Raw genomic sequence first — 24,067 nt, forward strand, 5'->3', positions numbered from 1 at the left:
CGTATCCTGGCTCCTCCCTTACCTCTTGGGAGCAGTCCCATAGAGCTATCTGAGAGGCTGTCTTCTGGGCTTAAGTCCCCAGATTGTCCGCCAAATAAAATATAATTCTCAAATTTTAGGTTATGCATTTTTTTCAGTCAACACAGACACACAAAGAGAAGTGGATGCCATGGAAAGACAGAGACATACAGGGAGAAAATGACCATGGAGGCAGAGATTGGAGTTATGCTACCATAAACCAAGGAACACCTGGGGCCACCAGAAGCTGGAAGAAGGAAGGATCCTCCCTAGAGACTTCAGAGAAAGTCTTGCCCCACTGCCACCTTGATTTCAGACTTCTAGCCTCAAGAACTGTGAGGGAATAAATTTCTGTTTTAAAACACCCAGTCTGTGACACTTTGTTACTACAGCACAAGCAAACTGAAACAGGTGGTTTAAATGTTAAATGAAAAAAAAAAAGTTATGGTAAAATGCTGAATAAAGAATAAAGTACTCCACAAAGAGTATTTTTTAAATGTCTCCGTCTATGAGGAAAACTGATAATGTGTCAAGGGTATGCAAAGCCACAGGATTAAAATAAGTGCATTTTCCCAGGGTGTTTATTTTACTCTGAGATTTTTGTGGGAAGCATGGTAATTAATTTAACTGGTAAGTAATTTAAACATTTTTTAAGGCAAACAGATTTTTTTTAAGAGAAAAGAAACGGTTTGTTGTTGTCGCTGTTTTTTGAAAGCATGATTGGACTATGTCCCCAGACTGTCAGGGATACTATTAGCTCTTCCCTATGATAGGGGAAAGGTCAGTAAAAAAATATGATGAGTCTTGAATTGAGACTTTGGGCTTGTAACCGTGGTTTTCATCAAACAGAGTGCTAACTCCCCACTTGTCTAAGAAGGGGGTATAAGTGAGGTCTCAAGGCTGGGAATAAACCGTTTGACAGTAACTGTCCCATCTCCCCCACCTGTAACACAGTGGTTGGTAGAAGAACCCCAGGCTTCTGTCCAGAGAGGCTCTTTGCCATTCTGGTGAAACAGGCTGCACTAAGTCTCCAACATGGCAGAAACCCAGGGCAGACGGCAGTCCCTCTTTTTCGCTGGCAATGCTGCTCAGAACAGCTCATCTGAGGGTCTTTGCCTTACAGGATCATGATCTGTGGTCATAATGACAGGCACCATTTGCCTCATTTTCCTTGAATTCCTAAATATCATCTCTCTTGTCTTCTGAGGCTTAAAAACAAACCTTACTTAATAAAGTATCAATAGAAAGATAGCTGGTGTCGTAAAATGTGGGTAGTCTTTGGACGGTGGTTTGGAGCATGTCATGAGCCTAACTGGCCTGGATTTGTACTCCAGCCCTGCCACTTCCCAAAAGGTGACTGTAGGCAAGCCATTTAATCTTGCTCAGCCTCGGTTGCCTCTTTTGTAAGATAAAGCTACTGATGCCTACTTGAATCATTGCTGAAAAGATTAATTGTGACATAGGACAGTATCTATGGAGTGTCTGGTATATTGCCGGTGTTCAAAAAATGGTCCGCTCTTATTCGATTGACCCCACTGAGTCATTCCGCAGCTGGACTAACTCTAAGTTAGACAGGGGATGTGATTTGCCTAAGGTCACATTTCTGAGTCTGACTCACTCAGCAACTTCTGCGTGCTGCGCACAGTGCTAACAGATATGACAACCAGCAGGCAGTGCCCTTCAGGGAGTTCACAGCCCACTGGTGACAACTGCAGGGAAGTGGGTAATTAAAATCCAACCTGGTATATGCTTTGTGAGAAATCATCAAATTGCAAGTACTTGCTGGGCATGCAGTGAGCATACCCTTAGTTAAATGCAAACCACTATACATAATCTCAGTTAATCCTATAGCAAACCTCATCTCCATTTAGAAATAAAGAGGGACTTCCCTGGCGGTCCCTTGGTTAAGACTCCGTGCTTCCACTGCAGGGGGCACAGGTTCCATCCCTGGTCGGTGAACTAAGATCTCTCATGCCCCATGGTGCAGCGCCCGCCCCCCCCCCCCACCCCCGCAAAGGGCTGAGAGGTTGAGGGACTTATCAACTTGAGACCCTGTTATTCAATTACCTGGGCATCAGTTGCTTATCTCGTAGGGTGATTATGAAGACTAAGTGAACTATACGCACGTGAAGTGTTTAGCTGCAGCCAGACAGTTTCGTTATTGTTTTTGTTTGTTGTTTCATCATTGTGAAGGGTCACATTATCTTCCCGGGATGTCAAATCCAAGCGCATCCTCCTTCAAACTCCTTCCTACTCTTAAACTATACTATACGGTCACCTGCAGGAGCCTGTAGTTGGCCCCAAACCACCCAGGGTCCTCCCCTGCCAACAGGCTAGACCATCGCTTACCTGTGAAGACTCTTACCCCTCCTGGCTCCCCCAAAATTAGACTTGGCTTTGGGTTCCTGGGTAGCTTCTACAGAGGATGGAGAGTGTGCTCTCATATCTACCTCCGCTGTCGGCCTCCCAGCTGAGTAGGAGTAAGAATCCTTCAGGAGAGCAATTTGTTCATCAGATAAGCTTATCTCTAGGCTGCTGCGGTGTGTCACAGGGAGAACTGAGGGGCGCGAAGAGCTACCTTCCCAAGCGCGTCCAGGTTCTGTGCTTGCCCCGGAGTGGATGTTGTATTATCTCCTTGGCCCATTTCTCAGATGGCAAAGCTGACGTGGAGCGAGGCCTTTCTGAGAGGTCCCAAGTCTTGGCTGAGGAACACTCCCGGAGGCCATGGGTTAGCAAAGGGGTTGACACAGATTGGGGTCAGACACGTGAGTTCTGGTTTAGCTCCCGACTTGCTGAGTGAACTTGGGCCTCAGTTTCTTTAACCGTACAACGGGGACAGAAAGCTGAACTACGTGTTCCCAAGACACCTCGTTCTTTCCAGAGGGCTCGCCGCCACCCTGCCGCTGGGCCGCGAGCTCGGGCGCCGCTGCCTACAAGCCCCAGCATGCCTGTGGGGGGGCGGGGCGAAGTGACGGACAGGCGGTTCTGCGAATTGGCGCCCGCCAAGGGGCGCGCGTTGGCGCGTGCGCAGACCGTGGCGGGCGGGTGGGCTGGCAGCAGTGGACGCGTCGGAGCCGCGGGCGGTCAGGTAGGGGGCGGGGTGGACGGTGGGAGACCCGGGACCGAGGCCGGAGTCGCGGGCGGTGGCTGACGAGCGGCGCGGGGGGCTGTGCCGCCGTGCAGCGGCCGGTCCACGCCAGAATGGCAGGGTCTGGGGGACCGGATCTGAGGAGTGGGATCGGGGTGGGGGTGGGGCTGCGCGGGGGCAGGCTCGGAGCGGCGGGGGTCCGAGACGGGGCTGAGGAGCTCGGAGGAAATACGGCCGGGGAGGGGAGCGAGGGACTCTGAGAAGAATCGCGGTGCAGCATCTCGGGAGGTATGAGGTAATGTGGGGCCCTGAGGAGAGACGGGTGCAGCATCTGGGAGACGGGAGGGGATCTGAAGGCCCTGGAGGGACCAGGGGTGCAGAGTCTCGGAAATATGAAGGAATGGGGGAGCCTTGGTGAGGTTTGGGGTGCAGAATCTCAGGAGGCTTGAGGGAGTCTGGGGGCATTAGGCTTTGGGGCGGGGGGCGAGATCTGAGGTCAGAGGGAGCAGGGTCCGGGGCTATCATCATGGCTGAGGAGGAAGCGTTTTCCCGAGTGGAATCTGGGGAAGAATGAGGGGCTGAGTTCGTGCGGGAACCAGTGGGAAGCAGTATCTGGTCGGCAGAAAGAAGAGACCTGGCTAAGGTTTGAAGCGACAGAAGACACGGGTGGGCAAGAGGAAGGAGCAGGGCTTGAGGGCGGGGCAGGATTCCTGATGGCATGCAGTGGGTGGAGGCTCTGCTTGAGGGAGGGCACACACCTGAGGTGTGGGACTGGGGTGTTAAACCGTGATGCAGGGCTGAAGGTTGCAGAGGTTTGGAAACAGAGATTAAAGGATCTGTGTCAGGGATTCAGGGCACATGAGTGAGCAACTGGTGAGGCTGGCAGGGTAGAGCCCAAAAGGCTGGAATTCTGTATTGTAGAAGAGTTGGGAATGGGATTTAGGAATGGTTGAACGGTGGGGTGGAGAGGTACTGATTGGACTGTAGAATTAAGAGACTGAATAGAGTCGTGGATGGGTGTCTAGGGCTGCTAAAGGAATTTTCCTGAAGTCTCTGCATGGGAAGCAAAGGGAGTTCTGGGGACCCAAAGACCTAGAAGTAATGTATGAAACTGTATATGAGCGTATGAAGTTGAGCAGAGTTCAGGGGTCCAGCAAGAAAGTCGTAAGTCTTTGAGCTCAGGACTCCTGAAGGAGCCTGACTGCCTGTGAGGGGCAGAACCTCCCTCAATTATTAGCCAGAGATCTCTTACCATGAGGCAGCCGTGGTACGCCCACTGACTCCACTCTGAACCCCAGACCTGCTGAAAGTGGTAGGCTTCGGGGAGGGGGGGGAGAGAGTGGTCAGTGGAATCATAAAGCAGGAGACTCTTCAAGGTCATCTGTCCCAGCCCCCCTTTGCCGGTCCCTTCAAGCTGTGGTGACAGATAGTGTGTGAGACTTCCAGGGGATGAGTGGAATATGATCTCATGTCTTTTTTTCCTCATCAGTGATATAAGTAGATTGGATTAATCCCACATGAGGTGTTTGAACTGGGAGAGAAACAAGAAAAGGGGATCTCAGATGCATTGAGCATTTAGTCCTGGGCCAAGTTCTAAAGAAATGGTTCCTAACTGGCAGTGGTTTTGTCCCCCAGGGGACATCTGGCAATGTCTGGAGCCATGTTTGGCTGTTAGAGTTGGGGTGGGGAGGACTACTGGCCTCACGTAGGTGACACCAGGGACGCTGTGAAACACCCTACAGCACACAGAACGGTCCTCACAACAAAGAAGTGTCGGGTCCATGTCAGTAGTGCCGAAGTTGAACTCTGCGCCGAGTCAGATATATCCTGGATTCCGATCTCGGCTCTGTCTTGAATGAGTTACTTAACCTTCCTGTGCCTGGCTCTTCATCTGTAAAATGGGGTTAATAACAGGACCTACATCACAGGTTACTGTGACGACTCAGTGAAGTAAATCCGAGTGCTTCGTGTCTGGTGCATAGTAAATGCTCAACATTTAGTAATATTTCATTTTCATATCTACTTTCTTACTCGTTTTCATAACAGCCCTGCTAAGTAGGTGCTACAATATCCAGTTTTACACGTAAGGAGACTAAGGCTTAGGCAGTGACTTGTCTAAGGTTCCACAGCTAGAGATGGCAAAGGTAGCTTCATATTCAGATCTCTGTAATCCTGTATTATTCTCTCTTCCCTTGCTGCTTCTTTGCTGGGGCCTGCCTGGTCTTACTGTCTATCTCAGCTCATTCCCCTCTAAGGAAAGGATGACCCAGTGAGTATCGCTGAGTATCAAATTGAACTGTAAAGGGAATAAATCCATCTGATTAGGTAGGGAGTAGCCCTGGACTTTGTTCTCAATTTGCTCTTAGACCAGGACCAGTGGGTAGATAAGGAGAGGATCTTGAGGTTAGCAGACAGGATAAGGTGCAGGAGACTAGAGGGTGAGGTATGGAGGCCATTGGCTTGAAAAAACACTTCACTGCAGGGACCGAGGCTGAAGGCATCCATACTCTGGAAAGTAACTCCTGTTCTGAATGATCTCCTGTGGGCTTCTTTCCCTTGGAACAGAATGACAGCATTTGCTCTGTCAACTCCAGGACTAGCTATAGCATTGCTGAAACCAGCTCAGAAACATAGTAGGACTGCATCGGAAGGCCGGAGACCTAGCTGGAAAATCCACACACAGCCCTAAGGAAGATATGTAATGGAAATGGAGTCAGCCTGGGAATCAGAGGCTTAAAGTTCAAAACCTTTCCTCTGCTGCTAATTTACTAGGAGATCTTGGACAAGTACTTGCCCTTATCAGCTTCAATCTATTGAAAACACGAATAGCTACCATTTATTGAGTGCTTATTGTATGCATTATCTCAGTTAATCCTGCCAATGATCCTGCTAATAATCTAGGTGCTATTCTACATTTTACAGATGAGAAAACTAATAGGTTAAATGATTTACCCAAGTCTCCATAGCAAGTTGCAAAGCAGGGATGTGAGCCCAGATCTGCCTGACTCATAAGTTACATTATACTAGTTTTAGTAGAAAGGCTTTTTCAATACTTAAGAGCCATACACTCATGTCTGGAGAGTGCTTGGTGGTCAAAAGTTTACAAGGCCCTTGAAGTGGTTCATTGTCCCTGCACACGGACGTGCTGCCTCTTTGACACTACCTCCATTAGGTTCTTCTAGTGGAACAATCAGATTAAAAATCCATTCCTAGGTACCTTTACCAGCCTCTCAGGCAGAGTGCCTAGAGCTAATGGTAGCCTAATCAGCTAGGAAACTATAATACATCTTTTGCTTCGCTGTGGTTTTATGGCTGGGAGTTGACACACCTGGATTTGAATCTCACTTCTACTACTTAGCAGCTTTGAAACCTTGGACAGGTTGCTTTTCTTTGAGCCTAGTTTCCTTATTTATAAAGAGGAATAAAACATACTTCACGTAGTTATTATGAGAATAAAAGGTAATGTGTGAAAGGTGCCTGACATTCAGCAAATGGCAGTTTTATGAGAGGTAGCAATTATGAGAGGATGGGGAGGCTGGAAGGGGACTGAGTATTGCTTTGCCAAATTTCCTTGAACCTAAGCAGCCCCCACTGGTCTCCCCCAAATTCCCATCCCCTCTTGTACCTTTCCCAGGATCTGCTTCCTGATCCTTTAATCAAAAGCTCATGGTTAAATGTGCATATGCTGTATGCAGAGAAACGAACTGAGAGTAGGGCGGGTCGAGATCAGTTGTAAGTCCCCCGAGAAGACTGCTGATTTTCCCCTTGTCCTATATGCTTTGAGTCTCATTGGCAGCATTGCACATGTTTGTGGAAGATTCAGGGGATCCTTTCTAGGTCCTGCAGTTTTGGAGGAAGACAGAGGACAGACAAGTGTTTTTTTTTTTTTTTGTTTTTTTTTTTTCCCAGCAAACTATTATTGATTTAGAGTTTTAGCTAAAGATTTTTTTTCGCTACAAACATGCCCTTCTGGGTTGTTTTGTGTGTCCCACAGTGGTACAGCTTTGGGGTCATGCCTGCGTTTCCCAATGAGCCCCTACTTGCAGAGTTTATCTTAGCTGTTGGCAGGTACCTTAAATGCCCTGAGTAATGTAACATTAAGAATCCTCTCCCACACACAGAACTGGGTGAGTGTCAGATGAGGACCTCATTGACTTTCTTAAAATCAGCCCTGCTAGCCACTCCTGGAGAGTGAGCATTGGTGGCAGGGAGATGGTTATGCACTTGCTTCGCATTCCATTCAAATGCTGGAGGAATAAACAAAGTTTAGAAAGCTGTCATGAAAGGAAATGTGATAAGCCTTGCGAAAAACCCAGTCAAACCAGGGGACTGTATAAGAAGTAGGATGGACCTTTATGTCTTGTGAAAGGAAATGTAGGTGCTGTTTCACATGTTTTCTAGTTTTTATGTGAACTCTGTTCCTGTCTGGTTTTGCTCAAAATTATATCTCCAGTGTTTTCATGGGGCTGGACTCACAGTAGGTGCTCAGTAAAGATTTGTTGTTTAATTTCTTAAAGTCCTGCAGTTTTGCTCATAGCTTAAGACCCCCAAGGGGCTAACAGGTTTAGGGAATAGAGACATCTAGAGAACTATCCCATGGTGGGGATTCAACCACTGGATGGCAATTTGAAACCTTAGGTCATCTCTAATCCTTTGATTTTGAGAACAGATACAACAATCTCCAGGGAAGGTTCAGCATTTTAATTTTTGAAGTGTATTATCTGATATCCTGGGTGCTGTCTGCCTTTTGAAAAGTGCCTGTTCATTCCTTCTCACTGGCCGGGTGGTCGCCACCGCCACCACTGCTGCTACTCCTGCTATTACTAAAATCTATATTTTATTGCATCATTCCTTTTATGCCCCTCTTGGTATTTTCTGAACAAGAGAAGTTGTGAATTCATTTGCCAGTTTCTCACATGGATATCTAGTGTCCTCAATCAAATTCCTTCAAAGCTGACAGGTTATTAATCTTTATGTGCCTTTATATGCCATAAAAGGAAAGATTCTTCATCCTTTCAAATGCAGTTTGTAAACTAAATGCTTTGTTAATACTAGTACTAGTTGTTATAATGTTAATACTGTTCCTGATTGTTACTGAAGTTATGATAAGTAGCAGTTTTTCACTGCATACCTACCAGTTTCCAGACTAAGCACTTTATGTGGATTATTATCACACTAACCGTTTTCTAAAGTAAGAAATTATCATCACAGTAACTATAAAGTTAGTTATCTTCTATAAAGTAAGAAAACAGGTTTAGTGAGATTAAATAACTTGCTTCCTGTCCCACAACTTGTAAATGACCTGCTGATTTGATCCCAGTTCTGTGTGACTTCAAGGTTCACAGGTTTTTGTTTTTGTTCTGCTACCCTTGTTATTTATGTCATCGACTGGGGAAAGCCTAGTGGTGCCAGAAGCAGCTAGATCAGGCTAGGGTATGACTATAGAATTTTCCTGAGTCTTAGGGCAGCTGGAGCAAACACAGCTTAGGGGGTAGATTCTCATGTGAAGCTGAACCAGAGCTGGGCTAGTATCAGTATGGGGTGTGCAGTACTAATCATGAGATCAAAGAAATTGGTCGGGGGGGCAGTAAGCTGAGGTGGGGGGGTCAAGAGTTGACAGTACAAAGTGCACAACAGGAAATATGTTCAAAGTATCAGGAAGGCAGCCAAAAATTGTAAATAACATGTTGGGGGTTCATTCTGATTGGTTTTAGATTTTATAAATGGCAGAAAATGGGCAGCTAACTTAAAGACTTGGGATGATAAGACAATTCCTTTCACACATATGTCTTTTCAAGGGAAACTGAGTTCAAATTGACCTTCCACCTGAATGCTTCTCGGTGCTAACAATAATGACCAGCTGTATCCTTCTGGAAGAGAGGGGCTGTATCTGCCGGTCACATAGCCTCAGACCTAGAAAAGGCCTGAACCATGTCTCCCATTTCTACAACCTGGGAGCACCACTTTCAGCGGGAGCCTAGACTGATACGCAGCTATCTCCACACCTGATGCTTTAGTGATGGGACCTCATGTTTCCTGGCAAAGCAGGGCAGCTTTAGGAAACGGATCCTTGACATTCTCTTTTGCCTCAGAGAGCCTAGTGAAGCCGCATACAGCTGAGATATTTCGGGGAATGGACGCGGGCATAGTAAATTCATTTTTTAAAGTGGATGGCTTAAACAGGGAGGCAGGAAGCTTTTAAATTGAAGGAGGTGGTATGACATTCCAGAAAACTGGAGAAAGAATTTGCTGGTATTTTTACAAGTTGGCACACTTGTTTAATTAGCTGATCTGCTGTGCCAGTTCTGAGAAGAACAGATGTCCCTGGGCACTGTAAAGTAACATGCTCTGGATCCAGATACCAAATGTTGCCCTCAGTCTGTTGTCCCAGATGATGGAAGAGAGAACTGAAGCTATTGGTTTGGAATTGAGGAGGTTTGTCTGGGTCCTGAGCTGAGGTTTCTATCAGTGTTTCTATACGACTGCAGCCAGACCCATGACATTTAAGCATTCAGCGTTCACAGCTTAGTCACATGGATAGTCCCATGAGACCTTTTAGGGTCATGGTATGGGGTAATGTGTTATTTTGTTGAGGCATGGATTTGAATCGTAAGAGGTTGCCAGGCTGGTGTGTGGGAGTGGGTCACTCAGCTAGTAAAGCAATCTAACCCACTCTAGAGCAGCTAAACCTCATGATTATTTCTTAATTGTGGAGATAATTCTATGCCATTAGGCAGCATTTCTCAGAGTATGGTAAGTGTTGTATGACGGGAAAAAAAAAAGCTTGAAGTAATGTTGGGTTAAATAAAGTTAAAGATATCTGTACTGCATGGTTCTACCATGTTTGCACCATGTGACCTTGGGCCAGTTTTTCTGAGCCTTAGCTTCCTCATCTGTAAAATAGGGTAATGAAAATAGTACTTACATCATAGGGTCATTATGAGTATTAAATGAGATTAAGTATATGGAGCATCTAGCATGGTATCTAGCACATAGTAAGCACTAGATGTATACTCTTTCCTTTCCAGTAGAAGGAAAGCGGGATTTCAGGGAGGTTGGATTGACTTTAGACAGATTGTGCATGTCTGCTCCTGAATATCTGTCAGACTGTGATACAAAGCTAAATATGGGGAAATTTGTAACACGTATCTCCGCGCTGACTCCCCTTCTTCTCTATGGGTGGAGAAAGAATTAATGACATTTGCAAAGTTTTTCCCAGCTTGCTGCATTGCCCTGAAAACCAAGCTAACGGGTCTTCCTCCTCCTCCTTCTCGATGGTTGACCATCTGCAGATCACAAGACTGCACAGGTGCAGCTGTAGGATTTGCATTTAAGAAGGGCTGAATTTATCCTTGTGCCTCACCTTGCTAGATCTATTCATTCTTATTTTGGGTATAAACTGACATTGACATAAGGCTGCAGAGAGAGCACTGAGATCTCTGTGGTTCTACTTCATGAGCATATGTGGATCGAGGAGGGTGGGAGAATTCATGGCATGTACTGCTTGTAGGAGGGGGTATTTCAGGCCAAAACTAAGTCCCTGATAAGGGACTACCATTTCTCAAATCATCCAGGCTTGAGTCTTTGGCTGTCTTAGCTCTACCACTTCCCCACCCCAATCCACTCAGCTAACAAATCTTAGTGATCGTACTTATGGAATATTGCTTAAATGCATCTTCTTTCCATTTCCACCACCTGCTCCCTAGTTCAGCCTCCCTGTAACTTTCGCCAGGCAGTTTTGCAGTATCTTCCAAACTAGTTTCTCTGCCTTTTCCCCCACTGCATTCAAGCTTTGGTCATATTAGTTCCCGGCTCCAAAACATGCATTGTTTCTCTGTGTTCATCAGAATGAAGTTCTGAGGTCTCATTTTGGCTCTGAAGACTTCTTATAATCATTCCCCAGTTTACCTTTCCAAACCAGTCAGTGACTGAACTGAGTGATGGTAGCCATTCTCTAAATGTTTCTTGAGTGATTTAACTCGTAGAGGCAGTGGAATAATGGCTTCCTTTTCTCTTTAGCAGGATTCAACCCTCTGGAGCATGAACACCAAGCTGTTCGGTCCTGGGCTGTGCTAGCAGGCCCCTTCAAGGCAATAGCAATGGCTGCGGCAGCAGCTTCTCACCTGAACCTGGATGCCCTGCGGGAAGTGCTGGAATGCCCCATCTGCATGGAGTCCTTCACAGAGGAGCAGCTGCGGCCCAAGCTCCTGCACTGTGGCCATACCATCTGCCGCCAGTGCCTGGAGAAGCTACTGGCCAGTAGCATCAATGGTGTCCGCTGTCCCTTTTGCAGCAAGATTACCCGCATAACCAGCCTGACCCAGCTGACGGACAACCTGACGGTGCTGAAGATCATTGACACGGCTGGGCTCAGTGAGGCCGTGGGGCTGCTCATGTGCCGGTCGTGCGGGCGGCGGCTGCCCCGGCAGTTCTGCCGAAGCTGCAGCGTGGTGCTGTGTGAGCCCTGCCGGGAGGCGGACCACCAGCCTCCTGGCCACTGTACACTCCCTGTCAAAGAAGCAGCTGAGGAGCGGCGTCGGGACTTTGGAGAGAAGTTGGCCCGTCTGCGGGAGCTTATGGGGGAGCTGCAGCGCCGGAAGGTAGCCTTGGAAGGAGTCTCCAAGGACCTTCAGGCGAGGTATAAAGCAGTCCTCCAGGAGTACGGGCACGAAGAGCGCAGGGTCCAGGAGGAGCTGGCTCGCTCCCGGAAGTTCTTCACGGGCTCGTTGGCCGAGGTTGAGAAGTCTAACAGCCAGGTGGTAGAGGAGCAGAGTTACCTGCTCAACGTCGCCGAGGTGCAGGCCGTGTCTCGCTGTGACTACTTCTTGGCCAAGATCAAGCAGGCAGACGTAGCACTACTGGAAGAGACAGCCGACGAGGAGGAGCCGGCGCTCACTGCCAGCCTGCCCCGGGAGCTCACCCTGCAGGATGTAGAGCTCCTCAAGGTCGGCCACGTCGGCCCCCTCCAAATCGGGCAGGCGGCTAGGAAGCCCCGGACAGTCAACATGGAAGACTCCTGGGCCATGGAGGCTGCAGCCTCTGCTGCCTCTTCCTCCGTTACATTTAGAGAGATGGACATGAGCCCTGAGGAAGTGGCTGCTAGCCCTAGGGCCTCGCCTGCTAAGCAGCGGGGCTCTGACACAGCCGCCAGCATCCAGCAGTGCCTCTTTCTCAAGAAGATGGGGGCCAAAGGCAGCACTCCAGGCATGTTCAACCTCCCAGTCAGTCTCTATGTGACCAGTCAAGGCGAAGTGCTGGTTGCTGACCGTGGCAACTACCGTATACAAGTCTTTACCCGCAAAGGCTTTTTGAAGGAGATCCGCCGCAGCCCCAGTGGCATTGATAGCTTTGTTCTGAGCTTCCTTGGGGCTGACTTGCCCAATCTCACTCCTCTCTCAGTTGCCATGAACTGCCATGGGCTGATTGGTGTGACTGACAGCTATGACAACTCCCTCAAGGTATACACCTTGGATGGCCACTGCGTGGCCTGTCACAGGAGCCAGCTGAGCAAACCCTGGGGCATCACAGCCCTTCCATCTGGCCAATTTGTGGTAACTGATGTGGAAGGTGGAAAGCTCTGGTGCTTCACTGTTGACCGAGGAGCAGGGGTGGTCAAATACAGCTGCCTCTGCAGTGCTGTGCGGCCCAAGTTTGTCACCTGTGACGCTGAAGGCACTGTCTACTTCACCCAGGGCTTGGGCCTCAATCTGGAGAATCGGCAGAATGAGCACCACCTGGAGGGTGGCTTCTCCATTGGCTCTGTGGGCCCCGACGGGCAGCTGGGTCGCCAGATTAGCCACTTCTTCTCGGAGAACGAGGATTTCCGCTGCATTGCTGGCATGTGTGTGGATGCCCGTGGTGATCTCATCGTGGCTGACAGTAGTCGCAAAGAAATTCTCCACTTTCCTAAGGGTGGGGGCTATAGCGTCCTTATTCGAGAGGGGCTCACCTGTCCAGTGGGCATCGCCCTCACACCTAAGGGGCAGCTGCTGGTCTTGGACTGTTGGGATCATTGCATCAAGGTTTACAGCTACCATCTGAGAAGATATTCTACCCCTTAGGGGCTGGGAAATAGCAGTTTCTTCTGCTCCCCAAGCAGCTTCCCTTCCCTGTTCTTGGTTGTTGGTGGTACTATAGTGTAGACTTGGCCTGTGTCCTGACTTCAGCTGGCTAGCCTAGAAGTTTAGAAGCTCTGTCTTCTAGTGTTTTTCATTTGCATTATCTCCTCGCCTAGGTTTAGAGCTTTAACAGATGCATTACCCCAAACAGGACACATGATATGAGATTAGCTGATGTTTCATTAGAACTTAGGCACTTCTAAGGCTTCAGCAGAGAGCCTCTTTCCCCTGTATTTGAAATTTTCCCATGTATTGAACCCTTGTTGATTTTCCTCTCTTTTGGCTTTGATAACTCTGGTCCATTATTTCCTTCCTATTATAACATGCTCCATCTGTGACACTTCCTCTTCAACTCTGCTGCATTTAGTGTGCACGCATGTAGTGGGATCTCCTCTACCTTTCAGTGACACTTCAGACATCACATTCCTGTGGCATGATGTCTCAGGTCTGACCACCTTTACCAGTGTGAAAGACCATTCATTTAGTGCCACCGTGGGAGCTATATAGTCCCTTTGGGAAGCAGTAACTCTTGGCTCTGGGGGTTTTGTGCCATCTTGGATTGGTCTGTAATTGCAGGTGTGACAGAGAATGGATTGACCCTCGTTGGTGTCGAAGGCTTTAGCCTGGAAATCGCTTGCCTCTTAAAGGAGCATGTGGATTGGAATTATGCCAAAGCATAGGAAGTTGCAAATAAACAAAAATAAATGCTAATATAGTCAGCAAACATTCTTGAATAGTCTCTAGAGCGCATCATTTTTCCTATTACCTCTTTCCACTGACCTGTGTTAGGAGCTGTCTGTGGAATTGTACAACACGGGCCAGGGCCAACAAAGTGGGGAGGTGGACACATCTCATTTTCATTGCTAAAGCAAAACTGTTTGGTCCTTATTCTGTGTTTTCCTCAAGTCAGTGCATAATACTTGGTTTGGGGATTTATTTCCATCTCTCTATCAAGCATTAACTAATTGATAATTGTCTTTTCATCTCTGGTATTCATGTCTTTTAATTAAATATGGAATTTGGGAGGTGAGGGGAGGGATAAGTTGTACCTTGCTGCTTTGCTTCCATGTCTGACACTGCATTCTTTGAGAGTAGTACGAATCTACCTAGGTCAAAATTCAGCAAAAAGCACTATTATGTAAAGATAATCCAAAACTTACTTCCACATACACGTGTACAGAATCAGCCCCCAAGGTCTATAGTCACCAACACCCTGTTCTAAACTCAGCCTCCACCATCTGCTTTATCCTTATAATTACAGTTCAACAAAGGAAGAAACTTGTGCTTTTAGGAAGCCCAGAAGTGGGTGAGGGACTTTGTGACAAGGTTCCTCAGGCTCTGGTGTTTACCAAGCAACATATCTTGTGCTCTGGGTGCAGGCTGATGGCAAGCCAAAAAACTGTTACCTTGCTTTCACAGACACAAAATCTGCTAAGCCGAGCTACTCAAATTGTTTTTTTTGGTGGTGGTGTTGCTTTTTTGGCCTCTCTTGTGATAGCTGCCAAAGGATAGGAAAGGAGCTAATTAAAATGATGTTGAACTGGTCTGTCTCGTGCTTTTCATCTGGAGAAAGCCCCATGTTCTGATTGTGAAATTGCATCCGATTTCTAAAGATTGCATAATTGAGAGGAAATTGATCCAATTAAAAGTGCATCACAAATGACTCCACTAGTTGTTAGAGCCACTTCATCTGTGGTAGCACCTGGAAGCGGGAGATCTATCTTTGCTGTCAGTGGGGGACTTGCTGAGGCAATAATGGTGGCCGAGGCCTTTGGCACAAGGTTTGCAGCAGAGATATGGATATAATGTTGTGGGCTGGCTTGACATAAACAATGCCAGGAAACCTCCAGCTGCCCATGCCTTTGCAAGGAAGTGCTGTCACTGTTGGCATTCAGCATTTAGGTCTAACCCATCTCTGAACCACACTCATGCCTTGGCCTTCAAATGCAGCAGGTATCTGCTGGCTCAGAATGGAAATAAATGTGGTCTGAATGTTTTTGTTCCTTTGATGTGAATATTTTAGGCTGTGCTGAGTACAGTCAATTTTTCAGTTATCTACCAAGTTGACTAAATTGCAGAGTATAGCCTCAAGAAACTGATTTGCTCAATTATAGCAGTTATTATAGTTTGTTTTTTTGTTGTTGTTTTCTCTTTTTAAGCAGTAATACCTTTATTCAGATAAAGTCTTAAATGCAAGTCAATTATGTAATAAATCAAAGTGCAGCTGCACTGGTTGAAGCAGGCTCGTGGGCCTGGAGAACAGGCTTATCCCCTCACCTAACCTGTGTACAATTGCAAAACTCGTGAATCTACGGAACACTTTCTGAAAACCACTGAACTACAACATCGCTTATCTTCCAGTTCCATCTTATTAGCCATATGTCTGTGGGCAAGTCACTTACCCCTTCCTCTTCTGGAAAATGATGAAAGTGATCCCTGTCTCCATGACGGGTGTAAGATGTGAGATAATAGATGTTAAAATACCCGCTACAGTTCTTGTCATAATCAGTGAGAGCTATTATCTTCTATTGAGTTGTTCCAAAGAGTGGGGTTAGGTTGTCCAACCACTCTGAATAATACCTTCCATCTTTCCTATTGTTACAGGTTCCTATTTGCCAATCAAAACCTTTCTCAGGCATTTCCTCCCACTAGCCATAAGTCTTCAAATAAATCTGGTCACCTGTTCCTTTTTACTATCACTCTACCTATTTCATGTTTCTATTATTATATAATTTACTGTGTTGCAATTATTTGCCCATATATTTGAGCTTTATTGAGGGTTAGCTTTAATCTCTAGCTAAGAGCACATAGCATGGTGCCTAATATACAGTATGTCCTCAGTTATTTAATTGGCTGTTATTTATATGACTTGGTGATGGTAGGCCCTCCAGTAACACCCTCACATTGGCTAAAAGATAAAGGCAGACAAATGACTTATAGGTTCACTAACTCCCTGCTTTCCTTTATCATTTCTGAGTAATTATATAGAATTTAAGGTTTTGGAGCAATGATTCATTCAATACTGAGTACCTACTGTGAGCCCAGTACTATGCCAGGTGTTCAGAAAATTTTAAAAAATGATAAGTAATATTAATGTGTCTACTTTCTCGTAAGTTATTTCACAGTCTTTCTAAAGTATTTGGAATTGTATTCCATTGCCCTGGGCTTTCTCAAAAGCCAGGAATAGGCACTATGTGGATGACTGTGAGGGTCCATCCCAATGTGCACTCCAGCCTGAGATAAGTCCACAGACGGCCACTCCATTATTCCAATCAGCAGGATAAACTTGGCTTGAGTCTGTGTTCCTGTGGGTAAGACAAGTAATGCTTAAAGTAGTTGTACTTTTAGTCTAGTGCTAATTAATGGCTTCTTAAAAGTGAAGTGCTACCAGCTCTATAGGAGGGAAATGGAAGGCAAAGTCTAGTATGAAACTCACGGCTCTACCTTATACCTGATTAGCTGCTGATTTGCACTCAGGACGTGCAGCTCCTCAAGGGATCACAAAACAAATTACAGGTAAGAAACAGCAGATGCCTGGATGAATTTTACAAGCAGGCAGTGGTAAGGTAGGAGGGTGTTTAGCAAAATACTTACACTCCAGAACTTTGGCTGTATCTTGTCGATATCACTAATATTCATGGTACTCTGACTAAGTCTGAAGTTAGGCAGCTCTGGGACTGGCAACGCATTCTAGTGGGAAAGCCACTGGGCTTGGTCTGGATCTGAATCACAGCTCTAACTCTACTAGCTATGTGGCCTCAGATGATCACCTTACCTCTGCGTCGGTTTCCCTGTCTATAAAATAAGAAAGTTGGGTTAGATCATCACTAAAATCCTTTCTAGCTCTATGATTTTAATTATTTTACCAAATAGAATTGTGGTTGAGTTTTCCCCCAGTGTTTTTGCATAATTTTGCTGTAATTTTATCGTGTTTACATTAGAGTAGTAGAAAGAACCTGTACTTCGTAATCAGCCCCACCTTGGTCCAACTGCTTACTCTACCCCAACTATTGTGACCTTGGGCCACTTGCAAACTACTGCCACTCTGTTGAGCTACTGTTTCCTCATCTTGTAAAAGGAAATGACAGTTTATGTTTTAAAGGGCTGTTGTGAGAATTAAAATATACTAATGGGATAGTGTATATAAAAGGACCTAATTCAGAAAATGTGACGTGCCCAGAAAATGTGATTTCCACTGTAGGGGGCAAAGACCTCCTTTCCCTCTTGGTGAACTGATGCAAATTTTTCATGTTAACACTCGGGGAGGTTTCAGACCTGCATTGGTGATTCAACCACACTGCTCAGCTTCTTAATTAAAAAGCCTATCGGAAGAAGAGTGGGATTGCCGGAGGGGCAGAGGCAAAACTTTCACAGCAATGTATCCCACTAGAAAAGCTGCACATAAAACCTAAAGGCTAATTATTTGATTAAAGTAATTAGGATGGCATCTTGACTTTTGGCAGAAACATGCATGTTTAGCTATTCCTATAGATGGCCAGCATAAAGGGATTTTTCCCTCCAGGTCAACATTCATTAACCCAAATTATTACAAAATTTAAAATAAGCCATAAATCTCATTGTCAGGTGGAGGTAATATAACATATTGTAGTTAAAACTGGGCTTTGTAAGCATGGGGCGGCGGGGTGGGGGGATGGGTTGGTGGCGAGTTCAGTCTTGGTTCCTCCACTTAGTAGTTCTATGACCACTGAGTCATTTAGCCTCTCAGCCTCAGTCTCCTCAAATAATAAAAAGATACTCTTTACTGCATTGTTCTGAAGAAACGATGGATGTAAAACACTTAGCAGACTTTCAGACATTTCATAAACTTTCAGTAGTCCTCAGTATCAATACAGTAAATTAAATGTATGATAAGATTACCCATATTTTTTGTGATAGAAGGATTATATGAAACTGGTGAGGAAAACATTTATTTCCCTCAAAGGAAAATTATTTAGTAACTCACTGAAATCCTGAGTGTAAACACAAGGAGTTTGTGTGACTGCAAGTCAAATGCATATCTTCCCTATAAAAATAAAACCAGGATTTTCTTTTGGTGATTTACTCAGTTTACCTAGCTATAACTAAAATGCCACTGTATATTTTCACAGAATATTAAGATTTAGATTTCATTCTTTCATTTATTCATTCACTTACTCATCAGACATATATGACATCTACTGTTTTTTATTAGTAGCCGTAATTATATGAGTAATGAATGCAAAGATGACTCGATCATGAACCCTGCAGTCAGGTAGCTTGTAGTCTGGCTGGAGAGATAAGGAATGTAAAAGATAATACAAATATACAAAAGAATAAGATAAACGGTGCAAGATGGAAATAGAGTGCCAAGTGTTTAAGAAAAGACTGCTTCTAGTTGAGAGGATCTGGTTCCTGAAGGGCCTTGCAAGTAGAGGGAGTGTCATGAACACAGGTACAACATACCAGGGAAGAGTGAGAAGCTGGTACCAGCAGGAAGTTCAAACCACAAGAGTGAGTGGGCATTAAAGCAATTCAAAGGTCAAAAGTGGTCCACTTCTCCACGACCCTTCAAATAACAATGCAAGCGGTTCTCTTTTTCCTGTCCTAAGCCTTATCATATACTCCTATCAGTAATCATGGCTCAAGGAGGCTTCATTCTTATGGAACTGGTAGGGTATGAATGAGAATCTCCTTGGAGACCTGAGGGAGACCAAGGTGGAGGAAGATGGTGTAGTTTGAAAGTACACCTCCCCGCCCCCGCCCCCCCACCAATATTCTAACATACCTCCTTACTGGGAATGCCTGATGACACTGTCTCAGAAAAAAAAAATAATAAAATAAAATTCTGAAATAATATCCAGTTGCTCCCCCTCAAAAGCCTAAGCCAATGAGTTCTGCAATCGCAGCGACACAACTCTGTACTAGAGTCTTACTGCCTTTTTGATGTTCGATGTTGACAGCTTTCAAAACCCACCATTCTCTCTTTATCTTCTGCCCTATATCTGGACATGCTGCTAAGAAAGTTCAAGTACTTCCACCTTTAGTGCCAGTGGGAAGTCCCAACCACACAAGTCCTAGCCCCTGCATGGGAATCCTCACCCCAGCCCCAGCTTCAAGCCACCATAAAAACCAATGTGGCCTCCTTTTCCTGCTCTCAAGCTCTTTCTGGACCTGCTTCGTAGCCCACATTGCTCTCGCCAGAAACCCTCATCATGTGAGTTAGAAATCTTTTCATACCCACTTGGTGGACACATAGCATCATCAGTCTCAACGTCTGAACCAAGTTTTGGGTGGGTCCCCCTCTTCTCTGTGGGATAACCACACAACTGGCACAATAAGCAGTGTTAGGCAACGACCACCATCCCAGGGGCTCTCTATTCTCTTGCTTTGGTTTGCTAACTGGCTAGCTTTTTTGAGGCACTGCCCGCTGGCAACCTTGTGCTTTAAGATGTGCAGCCTGTGCTGCATTTGCTGAGCCCTACCGTGCCTCTCTTATAAGTTTAACTGAACTGAGTTGGAAGATACGATAACTGGCGTTAAGGGGCAAGAGCAAAGTGGCCCTGCGTCATGTGTCTTGGTCCAGATCTATCTGTGTCTCAGATGGAATCACGTGTCTAGATTCCAGCACAAGCTGTGACTTCAGGGGAATGACTCTTGTCCTATGACTACTGGTTGGTTGTCTCAACCAGGCATTGCCCCCATTCTATAAAGTGCTCAGGGAAATACTGCTACCTTATGCAATCTCTGGGTCTATTGGTGGTGTTTCATGTGCAGGAAGAGCAGTCACCGTGTGGACCGTTGTGGTCTACACTCTAAAAGCAGATGGCTCATTAGGACTCTACAAAATGTCTTTGCTGCTGCTTTGTCACTGTTGGCCAAAACAAAAGATCCTGACCTTCAGGGTTATAGAGAAGAGCATCCATGGTTCCCTTGTCGCATAGCTGAGGGGTTAATTCAAATTCAGTTTAAGCCCAGGATCCTTAAACCCTATGAACGTTATTGCCATGAGGGAGACCCTAATCCTGATGACACAGACGTGCAACTCTGGAGGAAGAAACTTATGAGTAGGGTAGCGAGGACTCCCCCCGGCCCCTCACCACAAAACTATATACAGTAACCACCAAAAGAAAAACAAACAAACAGTGAATACAGGAGGAGGAAACAAACAAAAAACTCAAATAGAGGTCACAATTTGACCCAATTAGAATTCCAAAATTTACTGAAATAATTTATACAAAAAACAAAAAAGTTCGAAGATTGCTAATTGGTTTCTGTTCCTCGACAACCTAAACTCTGAACTAGCTTTTAACATCTGCTGAAATGCACTAATTACCAAATTCCCATGGCTTTAATCAATACTGGGGCTCAAATTAGATTTACATGTGGGAATTCCCCTAAATTTAAACAAGGTATGCCCTATAATCTTAAGGGAGTTAGTAAGGACATTTCAGGACATGTAAGGAAGACAAATAGGTATACCTCACCTTAATCATCAGAACTAATGCCTTGCCTAAATTCCCCAGAGCCATAACACTCATTACCTTGAAATATTCCATACTGAGTATGGCTGCTCTGACCCAATGAGTAATAAATTAAAATTGAATTAAGTTTTGGTACTTACAATTGGCTTACCAAAATGGGACCACATGGACCCTGCCCTCCCCCATTAGTTAAAATAGTTAATATGGCCCATTTTAAACAGAACCTTTGAGGTTTAAAATCCATATACAAGACCTATTTAGAAAAAGAGTGATTATCCCCACTGCTTCATTATTTAACAGCCTAGCCTACCCTGTTCTTAAACCTGAATGAAACCTCACAATGGATTACTGCCACCTTAATGCTGAGGCCCCGCCCATTAATGCTTCCATACCAATTATTGAAATAATAAATTCCATCCAATCAATAACTGGTTAATACTTTGCACTCATAGACTTGGCTACTATGTCATGTTCAGTGCCTATTTCAACAGCCTCTCGCACATAGTTTGCCTTCAACTTCAAAGGGACACAATCCCCCTTTACCTGGCTACCCATGAGGTACCTCAACAGCCATGCCTTCACACACAATCTTTACAGACAAGATCTTAATGCAACCAGCTTTTTCCAGGAGCACGGTAACACCATCACACTGATCACACCCTCTTCCAAAGACGTTAATTTGACACGCTCTTTGAGGACATACAAACATTCACACAATAACTCACAAAAAGGGACGGGCCATTGCCCTATGTTAAAAAAAAAAATTTGTATGTTAAAAAAATTCTGACTCCATATTTGATGCTTGCTCTCTGCCAGCTTTCAAGCCCCGCTACTCCCCCTTCCCCACCGGCCCCCTCACCTGGGCAAGCCTAAGTGCTCCCACCTCTGGTGCCAGAGGGAAGTTCAAACCATGCAAGCCTCACTCCACCCCACTTGCCATTATATAAAAGCCAAGCCAGTCTCTTTTCCTTGCTCTCTCAAGCCATTTTTGGACCTGCTTGAGAGCCATCTTTGCTCTCCCCAGAAGGCTCCATTACATGGGTGACAAATCTTTTAAAATCCTCTTGTGTGTGTGTAGCATCATCCGTTTCATCATCTGAACCAAATAATGGCTGGGAGTCCATCCCCCTACTTCAGAGTGACAACAAATGTTTAGAGTTGAATATTAAAAACGTCATAATAAGATAAACAAAAAAAAACTGTATAATTTTAATTTCTGAGCACCCACATGAATAAAACCATGTGCTTTTGTGAAATGACATTTAATATTTACCCTTAAAAATAATAACTCTCTAAATCTCTCAGCCCCAGGAATCTGAAACTTGTTTGACAAATTTAATGACTCTGTAAAAATGTTAAAAATAAAGTTACATTAAAAATATTACACTCAAAGAGTAGAGAGGGAGCAGGCATGTGTGTTACCTCACCTGATCCATGACTCTGGGGCTGGATCTAGGAGAATAAAACTTTCATTGATTAATACCCTGGAAGAAATGTACAATGCATATACAAATGGCACATATACCCTGGATCCTCCAAAAAGGTTAATTAATTGTTAGCTAAATGAAAGGTGGAAATGATAAAGGAAATCAATCTAAAAGTATGTATCCTTCTCTTCTGCTCTGGTGACCATTGCCACATATGCCTGTTTTTCTCCTCAATGAAACGGGGATATTAACTCCAGCCTAATTAATATGTACCAGGACTATTCTTAATGTCCCGTAGACCTTTTAAAATTTTTATTGGAGAATAGTCGCTTTATAATGTTGTGTTAGTTTCTGCTGTACAGCAAAGTGAATCAGCTATACATATACATACATCCCCTCTTTTTTGGATTTCCTTCCCATTTAGGTCACCACAGAGCACTGAGTAGAGTTCCCTGTGCTATACAGTAGGTTCTCAGCAATCCCACTACTGGGCATATACCCAGGGAAACCATAATTCAGAAAGATGCATGCACCCCAATGTTCATTGCAGCACTACTGACAATAGCCAGGTCACGGAAACAACTTAAGTGTCCATCAACAGAGGAATGGATAAAGTAGATGTTGTACATATATACAATGGAATATTACTCAGCCATAGAAAGGAATGAAGTTGGGTCATTTGTAGAGATGTGGATGGACCTAGACACTGTCAAATAGGGTGAAATATGTCCCATACATCTTACCCAAGTAAAAGGTGGCCTAAAATGGGCAGCCTGGACAGCCTCTCTCTGAATGAGATAAAGCCTCTCTAAATAAAACATCAGAAACAATACTGGGTGTGGTAGGGGGAAAAGCAGCTCCCTAAGGAAACAAGTTTCAAAAGGGGAACTTTATTTTTATCCTGGGAGATGTTTTCTTCCTATGAATTCAATGACCTATGAAACTAGGTCTCAAACCTGCATTTTTCAGCTCTTCCTTTTGACTGGTATATATGCAGTTGCCCACTTTATACTGCCAGTTGGCGTGCCAACTGTGGGCTGGTGTGTTCAATGAAGATATCCCTTAGAAAACTTACACTCAGCGTATTTAAGACAACTCAGCTCTCCAATACCTGCTGTTCTGCTACTGTTCCATTTAAGGAACACAACCATCGACTTGGGCATGTAGGCCCGAAACTTTGGCACCATTTCTCATCACTTCCCTCACCTCTCACCTCCCACCTCCCACTATACAATCATAAAGTTCTCATCCTACTAGCAGCTTAATATGTTTCACATCCCTTTATTCTTTTCTTCATTCTCATAACTATGAAAATTTAAGCTCCTACTAACCTTAAATTGAAGCTCTTGAAACACTGTTACAACTTCCTAACTGATCTTAAATCTAATCTAGCATCCTACCTACTACACTTCCTCCCATCCCAAATCAAGCCCAATCCCACACCAGCCAGAGTCAGATTTAAAACGTAACCGCTAATAATGTTACGTACAACATTTAAATGACTTTAAAATGCTCCTGGTAAAAGGAAAAATTCCTTAACATGGTCTACATATCCAGTGGGATTTTATTCCCACCTATTTATCTTTCTAGATTTATCTCACCACTGCTTCCATCCCTCTCTAGGCCGTTTTAGTCCTTGCTTTTATGCTACCTAAAACACTTTCCCTCTCCCTACCCACCAGTGTCTCCTAAATCTCACCTCTTCCGGGTCTTCTGAGGTGTCCACTACACGGTTTGAGTCAGGTGTCCACGCCACCTTTTGCATTTCTGCCTTGTAGCACTGACTCATTGCATTATGATTTCCTTGTTGCCTACCCCTCTCTGAGGCTAGACTGAGCTCTGTGAAGGTAGAGCGACTTTTAATTTGCCGCTGCATCGGCAGCATCTAGCGCGGTACCTGAAACAAAGCAGGCACCACAACAGTTGCTGGATAAAACCAGGGCAGGGGGTCAGCTT

At 45.1% G+C, this 24,067-nt stretch overlaps 2 protein-coding genes across 25 annotated transcripts in view; one reads left to right on the forward strand and one right to left on the reverse strand.

Moving 5' to 3' along the window:
- ASTN2 (astrotactin 2) overlaps positions 1-24,067 on the reverse strand; it is a 1,502,867-nt gene that overhangs the window by 200,731 nt on the left and 1,278,069 nt on the right. The window contains exon 1 of one of the 23 annotated variants that reach the window (XM_079927225.1): positions 2,368-2,917. The exons of the other annotated variants lie outside the window; for them this stretch is intronic. The gene's annotated coding sequence lies outside the window, so the exon portion shown is untranslated. Of the gene's footprint in view, positions 1-2,367; positions 2,918-24,067 lie in introns of those variants that run through there. 23 annotated transcript variants of the gene reach the window in all.
- TRIM32 (tripartite motif containing 32) lies at positions 3,078-17,545 on the forward strand. 2 transcript variants are annotated; one of them, XM_079926243.1, is made up of 2 exons: positions 3,078-3,106; positions 11,129-17,545. In XM_079926243.1, the coding sequence occupies exon 2, from the start codon at positions 11,206-11,208 to the stop codon at positions 13,165-13,167; it is 1,962 nt and encodes a 653-aa protein (XP_079782369.1). In that variant the 5' UTR covers positions 3,078-3,106; positions 11,129-11,205; the 3' UTR covers positions 13,168-17,545. The 2 variants fall into 2 exon arrangements, with proteins under 2 accessions (XP_079782369.1, XP_079782370.1); XM_079926244.1 differs by having other exon boundaries at positions 3,079-3,106; positions 11,126-17,545.

The sequence above is a fragment of the Stenella coeruleoalba genome (assembly GCF_951394435.1).
Source record: "Stenella coeruleoalba genome assembly, chromosome: 7".
Lineage (NCBI taxonomy): Eukaryota > Metazoa > Chordata > Mammalia > Artiodactyla > Delphinidae > Stenella > Stenella coeruleoalba.